The 17268-nt window shown below is 40.2% G+C and overlaps 2 protein-coding genes across 5 annotated transcripts in view; one reads left to right on the forward strand and one right to left on the reverse strand.

The window, feature by feature from the left end:
* sec22a (SEC22 homolog A, vesicle trafficking protein) overlaps positions 1 to 15520 on the forward strand; it is a 17181-nt gene extending 1661 nt beyond the window's left edge. For 2 of the 3 annotated variants that reach the window (XM_085435179.1, XM_085435180.1), the window contains exons 2-7: positions 559 to 769; positions 4002 to 4165; positions 5342 to 5521; positions 8231 to 8349; positions 8930 to 8995; positions 9294 to 9663. In XM_085435179.1, the coding sequence (XP_085291305.1) occupies positions 588 to 769; positions 4002 to 4165; positions 5342 to 5521; positions 8231 to 8349; positions 8930 to 8995; positions 9294 to 9494 (912 nt within the window). In that variant the 5' untranslated portion in view covers positions 559 to 587 and the 3' untranslated portion in view covers positions 9495 to 9663. Of the gene's footprint in view, positions 1 to 558; positions 770 to 4001; positions 4166 to 5341; positions 5522 to 8230; positions 8350 to 8929; positions 8996 to 9293; positions 9664 to 14780 lie in introns of those variants that run through there. The other variant, XM_085435181.1, reaches the window with a different exon arrangement.
* The window catches only part of adcy5 (adenylate cyclase 5), a 95678-nt gene continuing 90834 nt past the window's right edge, over positions 12425 to 17268 (reverse strand). For both annotated transcript variants that reach the window (XM_085435178.1, XM_085435177.1), the window contains exon 21: positions 12425 to 16240. In XM_085435178.1, coding sequence (XP_085291304.1) covers positions 16112 to 16240 — 129 coding nt within the window. In that variant the 3' untranslated portion in view covers positions 12425 to 16111. The remainder of the gene's footprint in view (positions 16241 to 17268) is intronic.

A 17268-nucleotide genomic window follows, 5' to 3' on the forward strand; every position in this document is an offset into this window, starting at 1 on the left:
CAGTGATCGGAGATTTTGAATGCTAAAAAAATTAGTTAGTTTAAAAAATATATATATATCTATATAAATAACTAATTGCACTGTTGTAGCTTGAATACTAAAACAAACTGTTAAATATTTCATGTTCAGATAGATGAGTGTGCAGACATTATCCATTAAGCAATCAAGTGAGGTTAGAGGTCACCACAGTAATCTATATTATCCTGAGAGGAAAACAGTCAGTGTCTGAGTGCTCGGTGTGTTCATCTCAGTTTGTTATTAAACCTCCCAAAACATTGTACATTTACAAAAACCTGATATTTGAGAATTTAATAAGGAACTGATTTTTTTTCTGCCCTTTGTAGAGTGATAAATGGAAAGCAATGCTGTGACCAAAGACTGAGTTGCAACTTAATATAATTTTCATTGTTTCTTTTACTGAAGTATTAGTCATTTAGTCTAAATTGTCATGAAATCTATAAAGCTTTGTCAACACATCAAAATCCCAAGTTCAATGATGAAAAAGCAGAACATTTCCTTGCTGCACTCACAGATCTGTGCCATCTCCCTCGTTTGCAGGCCTTCAGCAAGACTGCCAGAGCTGTAAGATGTCGATGGTGTTGTTTGCCTCTGTGGTCCGAGTCGGGGACGGCCTGCCTCTCTCAGCATCCACTGATTATGAGCAGGACAAAGAGCTTCAGGAAACAAAGAGGCTCCTCAAAGGTCTCTCCAAGAAACTCGGCCAGTTTCCTGACCGCTGCACACTTAGGACTGGACCATACAACATCAAGTAGGTCTTTACTCTTAGCAAAAGATCCAGTTATTCTGCTCTGTTAAATGTTAAATAACTTTTGGTATTAACATGTTTCAAATGGGCCGTTTTGGTGTAAAAAAGGTCTGTTTGGCTTGAGTAAGATAATATCAGTTTAAAGGTGTAGGGTTAGTTTTTCCTTCGATTTTGACTAAAACCTCTTTTGGACAAGGGCTGAAATATTCGCGCATTTTTAAGCATCTGCATTCACTCAGTGTATCTTCAATTCCCGGTATAAAACCAAAATCTAGACAATGCATTTTTAATGACCCATGGGTGGTGAAATAGCCTGCTGTTGACAGTTTTACTGCTTTCTTTCTGACCCCTCTAACACACATGTGGTTAAAGAAAATACAGAAAAAGCGTTTAAATTTGAGCGATTTGACAGCTCGGGCTTCATTTGAGGTGTCAGACGGTTCCTGAAAGCTCTGCTTGTGCTTAGGGAATGGCTTTGAAACTCTCAAGCATTGTTTGTTAAAAGCTAATTAGTCTTATTACGACAGAGGACATGACCTTAGAGAACCTCACCGCCAACCATCAATGGGCCGGCTATACCTTTCAACAACCACAGAGTCTCCTTTTGATACGTCTCTTTAATCAGCGAGAGCTCGAAGCTTCTGAGGAGTGCGGACGTCTAAAGGCTGCTGAAGTTCAAAATGAAAGAGGCGGCGTTTAAAGTCACCGGTTAATCTGTCCTGTGATATTCCCGGTTCTTCAGTGGCCCTTGTCATGTCTGTAATATTTGTGTGTTGTGAAATAGGGCTGAACGATTATGGAAAATAATCTAATTGCGATTTTTTGCCCCAATATTGCGATTGCAATGCGATATGCGATTATTTTTTAAGGTCTTTGTCTTCTGTATTATTAAACAAAGACAAGCAATACATCATATAGTATGGCCAATACTATATTACATTAATTTTAAACTGTTCTTTCCTGGAAGACAGACCTCTGTTATGATGACATGAGGTGATGCATGAATTGATGACTGACATTTTTATTTAACTTCTTCAATCACAACAGTATATTTGAACATACACAATAGTTTATTTTTAGCTTACAAACATCTGAGCATAAAGTGCTGACAAGGAACCCTGGTGTAAACATTAAAATGAAAGTCAGTACAATGTGCAGATTGCAGAAATATACATAAAAAAAATCAGTGGCTTTACCACACTCAGTTTTTCGACATCTGTGAACTACTAGACAGTCATTCAATTAAAAAATAATATTAAATAAATAAAACTAATAAATAAAAAATACACACATCTTACTGATCTCTGCAGTCAGTAACATTACACATAAAGTGCAAACATAATAGCAATTGTATAAACACACACACAAACACGCCTTTAAAGTTTAAAGGCGTGAAATTGGACGGTCTAGTTCTGATTAGCGTCACCGCTGTCTCGGTGGAGTTTAATAAACTCGGCCGTCTGCTTCTTGCTATCTAAAATATAACCAGACACTGGTGTAAATTCTCGACTGTCTCATACTTCTGTTTAATAAGTTTTCTGTTTGACGTTTAGTCAGCTGTGTGAAAACCAAGGAGGAACCCACCCGGGGGATTAATAAAGTTTTATTTTATCTAATCTAATAACTTTAATCTCAGCCAAACCGATTTACTCACGAACAAACAAAACACTGAAAAAAGCCCAACAATAACATTTTTAGGTTGTCTAAGTGACTTATATATTACGTTTAACCCGAGCAGCGAAACTCCGCGGTGATCTGAAAATGATGTGCCGGGAGTTGTGCCGCTCTCGGCCGCATCAGTAACCCTCGAGCTCCCGGCTAGCTGTCGAGCTGGTGGGTAGCAGACGCCTCTGAAAACGTCGAAGCATTTTTGCAAATATGGGATATCTTGATAAACCGAGCAGATATTTGATGTTTACACAACTACTTTCTCGCCTGAAAATATGTTAAAAGTTTATTTTGTGACCCAGAAAGATTAGTATGAGTAATTTTAAAACTTAGTAGCGGCCGCCATTGCTGGAAACTGGAGTTTGGCTGGGCCGCGCTTATGAATTCTGGGATATGGTAGTAATTTGGACAGCCTTCGGCGCGTCGCTGTGACGTAATCGGTCTACAAATGCGGCCTCAGGAGGATGCAGCCCATGAATTTGGACATGTCCAGAGTATAATCGCAGCCTTTGCGGTTAGAAAATTGCACTTGATCATGTCGCGATATTATCGCAAATGCGATATATCGTTCAGCCCTATTGTGAAAGCTAGATGAAATTCCTTTTTCAGCAGATTTAATCCAGGAGGTTTTAGAACATCGGCTCGCTTGCTTAATGCCCCAAGTTTTACACAGTGATTTAGAGAATGCACATCACTGGAAGCAATTTAGGGACTAGTTTACTTCTGTAATATTTGAACATACTCGCACTGTAAATCACAGTTATGAATCATCAGTTATATCGTGGGATTTAATCCAGTTTTATTTTAGCTGTTACCCACAGTGGTTATGATTTATTTTCTAATATTCGGTGAGGTTTTATAGGCACAGTCAGGCAGCTCCGAGACAGATATTGGTAAACGTATTCGTCCAGGGGTTTATTGTAAAGCACATTGCAACAGGTTCAATTCAGTGTTTATTATATATGCACCAGCAGCTTGTGAAACTAAAGGGCACAATAAAAATGAATCCATCAATTCAAATTGTGGGTAAGGGGCCCGCCTCCATCCCACCCTTAAACGTGAGTCATTTGCTTCAATTTCTGATGCGTATGTATGTGGCTACTCAGATCAGATTGACTCTCATTCCTCAGATATCGTCAACACCGCGAGTTTTTCTTTCCATGATAATCATCATATTAGTCTCAACTCTTTATTGACATTCAGGTTTCATATCCATTCAGATGCGCTCCGAGCTATTCTGGTAATGTGAACGTCTTTGTGTTTGGGGAATTTAATTTGCACTTAGTGTATCAATTAACACTGCAAGGCCAGCACATAGTTGTTTCTGCAGAGGTGGATTTGGATGCGAGCCATTGTGTTAAATTAACTGTGAAAGTGTGGCGTTGAAGCAGAGATGCGCTTAAATTGTGTTTGCTCTGTGTTTAGAGCTGCAACCTGCAGAAGTCAGAAATGCCTTTGTGTCCCTGGATATAGCTTTGTGTCCTAATTACAGATTCCCAGGGTTTCTGTCGAGAGGAAGAGTGGCGCGCTGCATTAGAGCAATAATATTTGTGTTTGTGTGTTTCAGTTTTACGAGCTCGCTGGGCGTTGGATACCTGATGGTATGCACTGCAAGTTATCCCAATGTTTTGGCCTTCTGCTTCCTGGATGAGCTACAGAAGGAGTTTATTGTCACCTATGACACCAAACGGATCGAGAGTGCCATGCGGCCCTACTCCTTCATCGAATTTGGTGAGTCCGTGGAACTGTGTGTTTCAGCCGAAACGACCATGTGGGAAATATGATGTCAGCTTTTCAAATTAAAACGGGTGCCATGTCTGATGGTACCTATCAGATGTAAAATTGGCCTCATTCTTTACAATATTCAGTTTTTAAAGTTTCTCCTGGGTAGTGCACAAATTTTACAATACGGGGTCACAGTCAGTAAATTTCAGATACAAAAAAGAGAGTTTGATGGCCTGGGACTAGTCAAAAAGTATTTTATGCTAGTTGATTGGATAGTTAACCTACCAAACCTACTTATGACTTCACCTGCGAAACAAAAGCACTACATCAGTCATCGTTACCTAAAAGGTTTTTTCCTTGCCGTCGTTTTAAAGAGGCTTTTGAGGACGGGCCTCACATATTACTCCCAATTACAACAACGAAAACCAATCTCACCAAAATGAAATGAGCTCGAGCTGTTATTGGTGTCAACCATCAAACAAAATTTGAAAATGATCATTTAAAAAACTTGGATGCGAGACAACTAACAAATAGACAAACAAACAAAACTGATTACATAGTCCCCCCCACCGTCCCCCCCACCGCGGGGAGAACAAACTTAAGTATGATCTTATCCACCGATGTTTGAGTTGCACAGAGACAAAATAGCAGTTTTAAGAAAAGCTGTCTGTATTCACATAAACTGTCAGCTCAGTTTGTTATGATCTTTACATTTGGCCACTGCGCTGCAGGCTGCCAGCAGCTGACCTACTTTCTGTCACAGCCATACCTGCAGGACGCAGGGGTGAGTCTACAGGGCAGCATGGAGCCTACTCAACTAGATTTACTTCAGAGCTTTGGTAACAGTATTTTACAGATGTAAATAAACATAAAGACATGAATAAACAATTTTAAATATAATTAATAGACTAAATTAGGTTTACATATAAAACATTGTTTTTGTGGACAGTAAAACTGAGACACTGGCCCAGCGTATGAAATAGCATTTTTGTTATGTAATATGTGATATGCAGTGTTTCTGTCTATTGTTGATCGAAAATGTTTTTGTTTATTCAGAAATCATTTTCCACTTCCACATTAACAGCATCTTGCTGTGTCACACAAAGGGTGCATTTGGTTCTGCCCGGCTTTGCTCTTTGTATTATTAATCAGCTCTTTGTTGTGCTGACTGTTATCCCTCAGACACCTTCATCCAGAAGACCAAACAGCGCTACAATAACCCTCGTTCCCTGTCCACCAAGATCAACCTGGCTGACATGCAGACAGAGATCAAGCTGCGACCGCCCTACCAGCTCTCCCCTGAGGACCTGCGGGCTATCAATGGATTCTCAGTGCACGCACCTTCAAAGTACAAGGGCATAGGTAGGACATAAGCTGCACACGTATGCGTGCAAAGTATGAGAGAGGCTTGTAATGAATTTATATACGTACAGCATTTAAAGATGCATTTATTCATGTGCATAAATATATATACAGGGTGTGCATGTACATTAAATTTAGATATTTAATCTTATTATTTGTATTAATTTTTCATTCTTAACATTGATGGTATTGACCACAAGACTGTGACATGATGTACATAGTTGCTTTTCCCTCAAAATGTTCCTGGAAAAGGAAAACAGGAAGTGCTACATGGCTTTAAAGACTTTCAAAGCAGACTCTGATGAAGACTTCAAGTTGATATGCGTTGCTCTGTTTTGCTTGCTCATTTCAACCTAAACAAAATGCCTCAGGAAGCATCTGTTTTTTTTTATCCTTTATCGAGGTTTTTTGGACAAATCAGAAATATTAACCCCAGAGTTCAGAGCAAGTTTTATACCCCTGCCATTAGAGCTGGGCGAAATGAGATTTTTTCATATCACGATATTTTTTTTTCATTTCAGGCGATAACGATATCTATCACGATATAAGCCAAATAACTATATTTGTAAGATTTAAATGTGCCGTTGCTCACAAGTAAAATGTGAAATAATCAGCAGCTTGTTTTTATTTAAATATTTATTTCCCATAATAAGTTCAACAGGGTAGATGTACTTAAGGAACATGAGACTTTTTCAGATAAATAAAGGCAAATATTGCAAACTACACAAAAGGCAGCCGCTAAAGCGTTTAAGTTTCAAAATAGAACAAACGAAACAGACGACTAAATTGTCAATTCCACTTAGAAACAAAATATTAATTCTAAAAATAAATCTTAGTTTGTTTTACAGAAGAACAGACAAAACTGACTAACTTTTGTCAGTATCAAATAAACTGAGAACTAAAAGGAAATTCTCAATCTCTCCTTGTTGTATAGCTGAGCTTTTCAAACAGTTGTAACAGTTACTTTAGTCTGACAAAAGCCGAATGACGAATTAGCGCTTCCAGTCAGAGACTGAGGCTACGTCCACACGTACACGGGTATTTTTGAAAACGGAGATTTTCCGTTTTCGTTTTAAAAAATAATCCCGTCCACACATAAAGGGAGAAATGAAGGAAAACGCTGCTATGAACATGCCAAAGCAGCAGGTGGCGCTAGATTCCTAACCGTGCAGAAATGTTGGCCAATCAGAAGTCTAGAAGCCTCGGTGGGAAAAAGTAAACAAAGCTGGGGCATAGAAGCAGAACCGAGTCGTATGTGTGGAGGGACAGTAACTGTGTGTATATGTAAGCATTTAAACACTGCAGAGAGTAGAATTAACAGTAACAGTATTGTAGAAATTCATTTCACTGAAACAATAACGTGGCGCACAGTGTGACGCATGCACCAGTTTATTGTATTTCCAGACTTGCTTTCGGCACATTTACAGTGCACGCTACTCTGTTTTTTGTCAGACTTGAAATAGCCGAAATACCTTCACACTACGGAACTTCTTTGGCTCTTCCGTTCAACAATCTCTCCGGCATTGGAACCATCATCTGTTTTCTCTTCGGTCACGCTCGGTTGATTTTTCTAGTCGGCACACTCATTTCCTCCATTACCCGCTGGCTGCTTCCCAAACAAACACACGTGCGGCTTGGCATTTGTGCTGTACGTAACAAGTCACGCGACGTGACGCTGCGGCTGTGATTGGTTCGGCTCTGCGCTACTTAATTTGGATTGGCTGACCTTTTTTTTTTTTTTTTTTTTAAGAGGACAAGAGCGGCGAGGTCTATCGCGATAGCTTAATTTCTCTATCGAGTAAAAGTTATATCGCGATACATATCGTTATCGTTCTATCGCCCAGCTCTACCTGCCATGGACGCACGTTTTTCTGTGATAAACACATTTCCCTGGACCCAGGGCCTCTCCACAGGATCCTAGTCCCTTTTGCTTTTTGAGCTGTTTGTTCTCGCCTCTTTTGCTTTTATTAAAATGTATTAATATGCAGTTCAGAACCAAAATGATTCCTCATCGCCGTATTTTCCTGTATCTTCAGTGGATTAACAAAGACATTTCTTAATTACAAAGTCTCATTTAAGCCCTAAATATTGAAATATTTATTGAAAGAAAAAAACAAAACATCCGCAGCAGAAGTCATTCAGCTGCTTAAATTTGAAATGGTTACTTTCTGGTGGATTATAAAGGGCAGAGAGAGACTGTGTGATGAGATAGTCATTTTCAAAATGAATCCATTCCGCTGTTGCTTCGTCGTAGCTCAGACCCCGTGCTCTTTACATCGTCCACAAAAACAACCCCTTTTCCCCACTGTCACACCTCAGTTGCCCCAAGCTAAGCGATGCCACCTCGGGTCACTTGTAGCTGTTGTGTTTCCCCCTGACATCCGAGAGAGCAGCTCTCCACGCTCTGCTCACTCTCCGCGGACCTTCCCAGTGTCTTGTTTTTCTGAGAACATAAATCATTTTATCCTGAGGGATGAAGTATGCTAATCTGATAATAGTGACACATTAATTCTTTAATGTTTTGAAAGTGAGATTTGAGAACAGCACATTCTTGGCTTATCTTTGCCATTCAGGGATTTATTCCCTTTGTCCTGCACATAATAGCTTTTACATGTGTATATATATAAATGAAATTTTGTCAAATCTAGTTGCTTTGTTGTTCTTCGGAAAGCAGATTTATCCGAGACCTGCGTCCTTGTTCTCTTACAGCTCCCACGCAGATGCTGGAGCCGGTGACTCTCCCGGGAATCGTATCCTGTGTGCTGAGCATCCTCTGTGGGGGGCTGAACCTGCTGCGAGGGGTCCACGCTATAGAGAGCATACTGCAGGTGAGGGCATTCTAGAAACGACTCTCAGATTCAGTTTCTCTTAAAGGGAAATGAATGCTCAATGCAAGGCTGGTTCTAGTTTGATACTTTTAGCTGTCAGTTTTATTTGTAGCAAGAAACTTAAGAGGACGAATGAATTCCCGAGGGCTGGGAATGTAGGTCCGTCACAGAAAAGCAATCAGGTAGTCAGGAAACGCAGACTTTAAAGGTGGTGGGATTTATTCTAAAGAGAAAATGATGGCAAAGACTTCACTGTAAACATCATCCCAGTTTACTAATTATCTGCCTGCCTCAACTTTGACGTCATGAGCCACTAATATCTCCTGACTAACATAAACTTATGACTGATTATGGTCTGTCTGGGCTCACGTCACTACCACATGCCTGCCATTGTGTCCCTTGATAGAGCACCTGTCACATCACACTCTATGAACTAGATTAGATCACAGTACATGAAATGCATGAATAAAGATACCTCAACATGTTCTTGTCATATTGGTTTCTTTTTTTTATCCCTACATAAATGACTAGCGCTTCAAAAAACAACAAAAAAACCCAAGCATTTTCTCTGTGTCTGCAGAATGATGATGAAGACTTTAATTACGTGATTGCCTTCTTCCTCGGCACAGCGGCCTGTCTGTATCAGGTAAGTGATAGTCTGCGGTAAGGGGAGCCCATCACTGGCTGACTAACAGCCCTGCACTTTATAGCTCAGCAGCTTGTCAGCTACACATTAGCAAAAGCTCAGTGCCTTTCGTTCCAGTACCTTCTCTAAAAGATTTTGCTCAGCTTTTTTTGTGCAGCTCCTGATACTAAATGGATCACCGCAGACTGGTAGACACAGTGATGGGCACAGAGACATCAAATGGGATTTCTTATGAAAAACATCCCCGCCGGTCATGTGGTCTGCGCATCGTTCACGCTCTCTGTCTTTCTCCTTTCAGTGCTACCTGTTTGCCTACTTCTCAGTCTGGAGGAACAGCAAGTCCTTCCTGGCCTTTGCACTCATCTGTCTTTCCAACATGTATTTGTACGAATTGAGGAACATCTGGCAGATCCTCTTTCACGTGGCGGTGGGCGCCTTCATGACCCTGCAGATCAGACTGAGGCAACCGCTCGGCAAAGCACCGGACTACAATGTCTGACAAAAAAAGATCTGAAACTCAAAGGATAAATGGACCTGTAGTCTGAAAATACTGGAAACAAAATAGAGACAAAAAACAAAAAACCAAGCATCTCGATTCAGTGAGAAAAGCCAAAAGCGATCTCGCAGCAGCGCGGTAGCCCTGTTCAATAAACCCCAGCAGCTGTGAACAGATCTCAGTTTGGACTCTGCTGCAGCTTGAATCATTTATGGACCTTACTGGGAAGCCACTGCCCGATAACAATTTTCAACTTCCTTTCAGTGCATCCATCCCACCTGCAGGACGGATGCAGTTTTGCTCCCTCTGCAAGCACCAAGTATTGAAAGCGACGCCACTCGCTGCCAAATGCATCGGCTAAACAATCACATGAACTTCAGTTACTTGTTCAGTTATTTTTCATCTTCTATGTAAACCCACTGGTTCTCCATCAGGTGCACGACTGGTTTCAGTCATGGTTTAAAACTATGCAACGCTGCCTTCTGCACGTGTGTGTCCTCGTATCTTATTTCGTAAGTGTTTGTCATCGTTTAGACCATTCTGCGTATTTATTTACCGACTGATTTCTCTGACGAAGAATTCTCCAGATTTTATGAATTTTGCTTGGTGATCGCTCCACTTTTATGTACACTTGTGTCTTTTTTTAGTCGCAAAGTAGCTCCTGTTTCAGCCGACGCAAACAGGCTGTTTGCATTCGTACCCTACTTCCTCGCCTACACAGCCTCAAGCATATGCCAGTGTCAAGTGACTGTGTTAATAAACAGGTCTGTGTTGGCAGCGGTATAGATGCATAGCTGCGTTGTCAAAGCCAGAGGCGGCCTGTATCATCTGAACAGCCTCTGGCCTGTTTTTTTTTTAATTTTCCCCTCCCACCGAGCCCCTCAGTTCAGACTTGGCTGCCATTTCTAAAAACAAAAACAAGAAGGAAAAAAACAAAAACTCATCTTTCACATTTAGCCTGTATCAAGGATATTGGCAGTGTTCACATTTAACACGATTATGACACAAAGATGCCATATTTATCGTCATCGGGGATTTATGGAGTGATTTCCCGGCGTTCCTGCATCATCCCAACAACTAACAGCAAACAAAACGAGAAGGGGAGAGAATTGAGTTGTGTTTTTCTTTTTTCTCTCCATGAGCAGTTTCAGTTGTGCCGAGGCTGTCATGACGTTTTTCCTTTTTAATTTACATTTTTTATTTATTTTGGATGATCCCTGTCTCACAGGAAGAAGTGAAAAATGAATCAGAGTATAGATGCGTACGCAGCTTTGCTTTCACGTCCATCTGGCATCTGCACTATTGTTCTGTCCAGAGACTGCTGTAACACTTCATTCTCATGTGATTCATCATCTGAATGTTCTCTGCTTTCCAGCATCGGGTGCCACACCTACATGACCTAATAGCTCCTTTTTTTTTTTTACCCTACGGCTCAGACTTGATTGGAACTGAAATGTGATTCGCAAACTTCTAGATTGTTCAAATGTTTTCCACAGCAGTAAACGTGTTGTGTGGGTGTGTGCTGTAAAATAGGAAACTTGAAAGTCAAAGATTTAAGTAATCCAAGTGTGGAACATGAATGTGATCATTTACAGGTCTTTAAATGGAATTTTCTAATCTAAACTTTGAATTTATTTGACACTAGAGACCTGTTATGATTAGAATACAAAATCTTGTTAAATGTTAAAGTTATGAAATGTGGAAAACATTGATTTGATTTGATGGGGTAAATGTGTTGGAACGCTAGTTTTAAGCCAGTCTTAGTAGCTCCATATTGGCCATTTTTGTGTGTGTTGCACGTGCACATCATGATGTGATCTGGTCCTCAATTTGAAACATGAGCAAAGCTGTGGAACACCGAACATTAAAAAACATTTCCATTACAATGATATCTTTTTTTTTTTATCATAGCACTGTCAGTTTCATACCAAATTCAGGGATATCTGGTACATGTTGCAGTAATTGTGAAGACAAAAATCACTTTTGTTTTAAAACAAAAAAGCAGGGATGCTTCTCCTGAGCAGGAAGTACTCCCATTTTCACAGATATGTGCTGCCTGACCTGCACAAATTTGAACTTGAATGTCAGCGTGGTGACGATGTGATTGTAGCAACGCTCACATAGTTAGAGGCCAACAGGTTGGCTGTTCAGAAAGGTCACATTCATTAAGTCTGGAGATTTTGTTTGCACTAACATGGGTTTGAATTCCCGGAGAAAAGCAGAGGAAACACTGTTGTTCCTGCAGCTGCTGCATTACAGTCGACGACGATTCTTATTTTATCCGAGCGTGCTCAGTTTAAATTGGGAGGCTTCAGTTTTGATTACAGTCTGGCACTGCTATGTAAATGCACAGCAGGAGTGACCAAGATCTTAACTGATTCCTGTTGGAGATAATAGCCACTGATTTGACTTATAAATACAGATATTAATACCATGACGGATAATGTAACGGGCAGAGCGTTAATCAGGAGATTAGCATTTTTCCTCCTTGTCCTCCGTCATATAAACAATAATCAGTAATAACAAAAAAGAAGACAAAGGACCTCATGCGTAAAGCCTGTCATGCAGTGCTCCTGCCATCTGTTGGTGAGCTACGTGAACATGTAAAATGACTCCCAGGATAGAGTGCAGTTAAAACAGAGGAGACACCTGAGCTTTCCACACATTTAAACAAACCTTTTGTTTATAGATTTTGGCTTTGTGCTGCTGAAAGAGGAAAAAGTCTTCCTCAGCCTGTGATATTTTGGACAATGCACCTTTCCAAGCTACAGCGTGTCCACATACATTTGGTCACTTTTGTTTCTTATTTAAGTCCGTAGCTTTGGTATTGTGTGCCAAAACGACAGCTTGCACAAAGTAAACACCAGCATCAATCTAGATCCATAAGAGACCTGACAGCACAGCGGAACATGAACAAGAATCAGATCTCAGGGTACCTGTGAAACCTCTCAGCAGTTTATTTTACTATAAAAAAACAGCATAATGTTTAGCATGGCAACAAAAACAATCCACAGTTTTGTCTCTGAAGCCATTTGTGTCACAGACACGGCCACCTCGTGTCAAATAAAAAGCGAATGAGAATGCTGTACTTTGTAAAGATGGATCCACTCAGGCACCTTGTAGTCACGCCCCTCATCTCTGGTCTGTGCCTCTCCAAGCCCCTCGTGTTCCCTAATGGCACATTCATGCACAGTGAACAGTAGAAAGAGGGGGGTGACGTGGGTGTAGAATGGCAGTGCATCCAATTGGAATCATATGGAATGACACCTATAGGTATTAGCCGGGGTGTGTGAAGATAATGGTTGCAGCAGTACAGTACATTAACAAAGATTTAAAAAAAAAAACGCCAGAGAAGGTGCAGGTTTTTCCCCTTCATTCCACAGGCTCAGAATCATAGTGCCATTTACTCTTTAAAAAGGAATGAAATTCAAAGGATAAGGCTAGTGCTAATATTTTTGGGTCAACAAAGTCCCATGAAACGACCAAATTTCCACCTAAATTCTGATGTTGTTCAAAAGCAACGATTAGTGAGGCAATTATTCCATATAATCATCATGGGCACTTACTGAGTGCCTCAAGTCTGAATTAAAATAAATTAATAGAGTGAAACAAGTCTAACTTGTTAATAAATTGTTTCATTTGCATGTGTTACTCAATACATACTGAAAGATTAAATATTAGTCCTAAGTAACTGATTCTCTCCTCTTTAAACAATATTTTTTTAAATCTTTTAATAAGTTGGACTATTGCTGGGACTGCCAACAATATCTGACTCCCGCTTAAACATTTATAGTTTCCGTAAACTGAAAATCCGCCCACTGAGTGGTAGAAGAGCTCTGATTGGCCGGAATTTGACAACACATTTCTGTGAGTTTAAATAATCTTTTCAAGTTCAACTATCAATTTATTAATATTTTTTTAATGGAAAGTGTCCAAATTAATTATTTTCTGACAGCAGTTTAAAATTAATACATTTATTAACCTCCTAGGAGCTGGCGTCCACATATGTGGACATCACATTTTGGGTTATTTAGACCAAAATACTGAATTTTGGGCCTGATATCCACTTACGAGGACATTACACTGTCACTGTTCTATCAAAATTTTAAATGAATATCCTCCTATGTGGCTCTCATTTTTCTTAAAAACAAAAATAAGGCAAAAAAAATAAATAAATGTAAAAAATTAAAGTAATTCTTTGTTTTTACATCCATCGGGCCCCAATATGTCCAAATATCAAAGAGAAATTAAAAATGCATGCGGTGGAAGAGTTTGGGTCTTAGGAGGTTAATATGCAGGATTTAAATAGAACCTGAGGCTAGTTATTCAGATAGAAGTCCATAGACTGCAGTTCATTTTGAGTCCACTTAATACATACAACATCGCAGTGAAGTAAATACTGATCTGCATAGCATACCAAATAAGTTTTAAATAACTTCACGCACAAATTCAGTTTGTTTTCACAAGATGCAAGTGGAGAGAATATTGCAGGCATTACTTAAAATGTTAATTTTGCTCTTTTCATGAGATCAGTTGACAGTTATAATAATATGACTCTATATAAAATATGGACATAGCTTCACAGGTCTGAAAATAGAAGCCAATGCAGTTTAGGTGCCTTAAACATGCTTTTCATGGCCAGCAGGGGGCGACTCCTCTGATTACAAAAACAAGTTTGATTTTACTGGAAGAAGAAATCTGGAAGGACACTTACTAGGCTCCAGTTATCTATGACCTCTGTAAGCGTTTTCCTAATTAGTTCGTCTTGATTGCTAGCTTCAAGTGTCTAAATACAGCACGATATTGACTACTGACAGTCAAATAAGAGAACAAAGCAGAGCATGATCTTCCTTGCGATTGACAACCAGATGAGCGTGCGGTGTTTCTAAGTGAGATCCACCCCCAGTGGCCTCTAAACTGTTAGCTCAAGGCTTAACAATACTTCACAAACCAATGGGTGACGTCATGCATGCCTACATCCATCTTTTATATACAGTTTTCTAGCCTTATCCTTTAAACTTGGTTCTGAAGTTTTCTGGATTCAGTATTCTCAGGTGAAAACATTTTTCTGTCCATTTACGTTTTCCTGTGACAAAACAAACCAAACCAGGTGAAGTATTTGGTAATATCATCATTAAAAATCACTTGAGTCCATGAGCCAGCCAGGTCAGTTTGTCTGATGACACGCTGAATAAAGATGTAATACTGAAGAGAACTGCTCTGTTAAGGAAAGAAAACAGCAGATAATTGTGCACATGTCCACATGTGCTTATCTGTCCCTGTCCACAGGATGAGCATCATCACCGTTGTCAGTACAGAGTCCATGTTAAAGGCCTCATCGGAGATCATCGGACATTCATTGGGTCGTACCATCTGATTGAGCAAGCGAGTGGGGAGCTGTGGGAGCAGAGCACAACAAGGTGGACGGCTGAAAGCACTGGAGTGCAAAAAGAAATGGCTTTTGAGCACCAAGGCTGATGCATTTCCATCCTCTAGTCCGTCATTCAATGTACCGCCTTGCTCAGTTTTAAGACTTGCTTTTCGCTGTGAGAAAAGGGCAAGAAAAGAGGCTATTTGGGGGGAGCTGAAGCTAAACGGAACATCAGCTGTGATGCAGTGCTAACATCAGGCAACACCAGTGAGGACGTCTGAAATCCCAACATGAATTATACAGTATGTATATCTGAATATGTATAATATATATATTCATGTACAAAATATAGAATCTTAATATATCTCATAGGGTTTGTGTTTCGAAGTTAAAATAGAAAATGTTAAAGATTAGAAAAAGCTCTTTACTGACATCCTCTTTGTTTTATGTGTTTGTGAATATATATATATATATATATATATATATATTATGCTGTTGATACTACTGAGGTTGTGATATTGCACATCTGGCGGGAAGCTTTCTGTAAACACTGTGCAGCGTTTTCTTTCTGTTATAAAAGGAAATTCATATAATCTCAGGAAACCCGGTTACCTGTAGGACACACTCTTCAGCAATAAAGACTATCTCCTCCATGAATCTGTTAGTTACCGATGTGATTAGATAATGACACAAGGACGGATAGTGCTGCAGTGCTGGCTTAGTGTCCATACTTGAGAGATTCATACCTGCATCACAACATGGACCAAAGGTATTACAAACCATACGTGAAATTCTGTACATACACATAAAACTGTCTGTGTTTTACATGTACATACTGTATATACTTCAGCAGGAGCAAGGCAGAGCGAAAGAGAAGAGGTAATGCAGCTTATGTCCTCCCGCAGGTGTGTCCAAAAACCCATCGGAAAATTACGGCTGATTGAAGCAAATCAAATTTCTTATTGACCATTTTTCCTTCAGGACCCAGACTCGCACAGCTGACCAATAATCTGTCTTTATGCTCTGACTGGACATCTTTGGTCTCATCGGCTGACTCGTAGCGAGGCTTCTCCGACTCATCGGCTCCCCCACAGGCTGGGCGTTGGGATGAACATTTTCCTCATCCTTTATGGCCTCAGGTTTGAGATGGGTTCAGTGCTGTGAGAAAAGTTCAATCTCAGTCCACCCTAAGCCTGCTTTGTATGTCGTAAGGCGTGTAACCCCCTATGTGTCTGTCACTTGGTGTGGGTTAACTGCTGGAAGGTCCACTGGTGAGGAAGTAGGTCATCATCTCTCCTTTGCCCTTGACTGTGACCACTCCTCTGTATTCCAGTGTGTAGTTATAAGAGCTCAGTACCTGGTGCAATTCTGGGGTCACCTGAAGGCAGATGGAGAATGGAATATTTAATTCCCTGGTCAGCATTTTTGAGATTTATCATTATTTTGCTAATAACTCCTAGTGACCAATGATTTGACAGCTTGAAAGTCAAACATGCTGTGTCATTGATTAAGATGGAGTTTAATGGAACCATAATTTCTAGAAAGAATAACTTTCAGTCAAGTTGAACCCAGTTTAATTTGACTACAGTGCTGTCTTAAACTCTTTATATTTTGCTACGAAAATTGGAAATAATCAATAATGTTGAGATCAGGAATCTGGGGAGACCAATCCATGTCTCAATATCAAACGTGCCCAAGGATAATATTTTACCTTGATTCTTAGCTGTTTTTTAATGCTTAAACAATTCATAGCTCAGTGTTATGTACTCAACAGAGAAAACTTTCTCTGGTCAGATACAAGGACTCATCTGAAAATGAGTGAAAAATTAGCCAATGTCCAACGATAAATGTTGAAAGACCTTCAGAAAGCTTGGAAAATTACGAAACATGCAAGAAAGTCTGGCTCCTTGGGAGTGCAAGAGCAGCTGGCCCTCCGCCGATTACCAAGACTACTTGGAGTACATCTAGAAGATGCGAAATGTAGCTACCGTCACTGAAACTGATGATCACCATGGCAGCAGTGATACCTGAAGCCTTGGAAACTGCGAATCAAAGACTCACATCCTTGGCCAGCCACTTGAAGAGGTATACCAGAGAGCTAGAAGGCAGGAGAATAAACCAGTTGTACTCCACTGAACCATTCAAGGGAGAAGGACACAACCCATAACGGCAATGCTCAGTGGCTAGTGGCTCTAAGAGCAGACCACAGCATCCTTCCCGAACAGGATCCAGGATCCATGGCAGCGACAGAGATCCAAGAAAAGGTCCAGTAAGAAGCACCAGGCTCTAACATGATTCATGCCTACTGGCTGAAGAAGGTGACTGCACTGATGAAGCAGTCCTAGATGACACAACAAACATCCATGAGTACATCAGGAAGATGGCCACAACTGACTGCTTAGTGAA

This window comes from Copadichromis virginalis, linkage group LG16 (genome assembly GCF_057382275.1).
Source record: "Copadichromis virginalis isolate Kocher_CV1m ecotype Utaka linkage group LG16, C_Virginalis_male_GT1.1, whole genome shotgun sequence".
In the NCBI taxonomy this organism is placed as follows: domain Eukaryota; kingdom Metazoa; phylum Chordata; class Actinopteri; order Cichliformes; family Cichlidae; genus Copadichromis; species Copadichromis virginalis.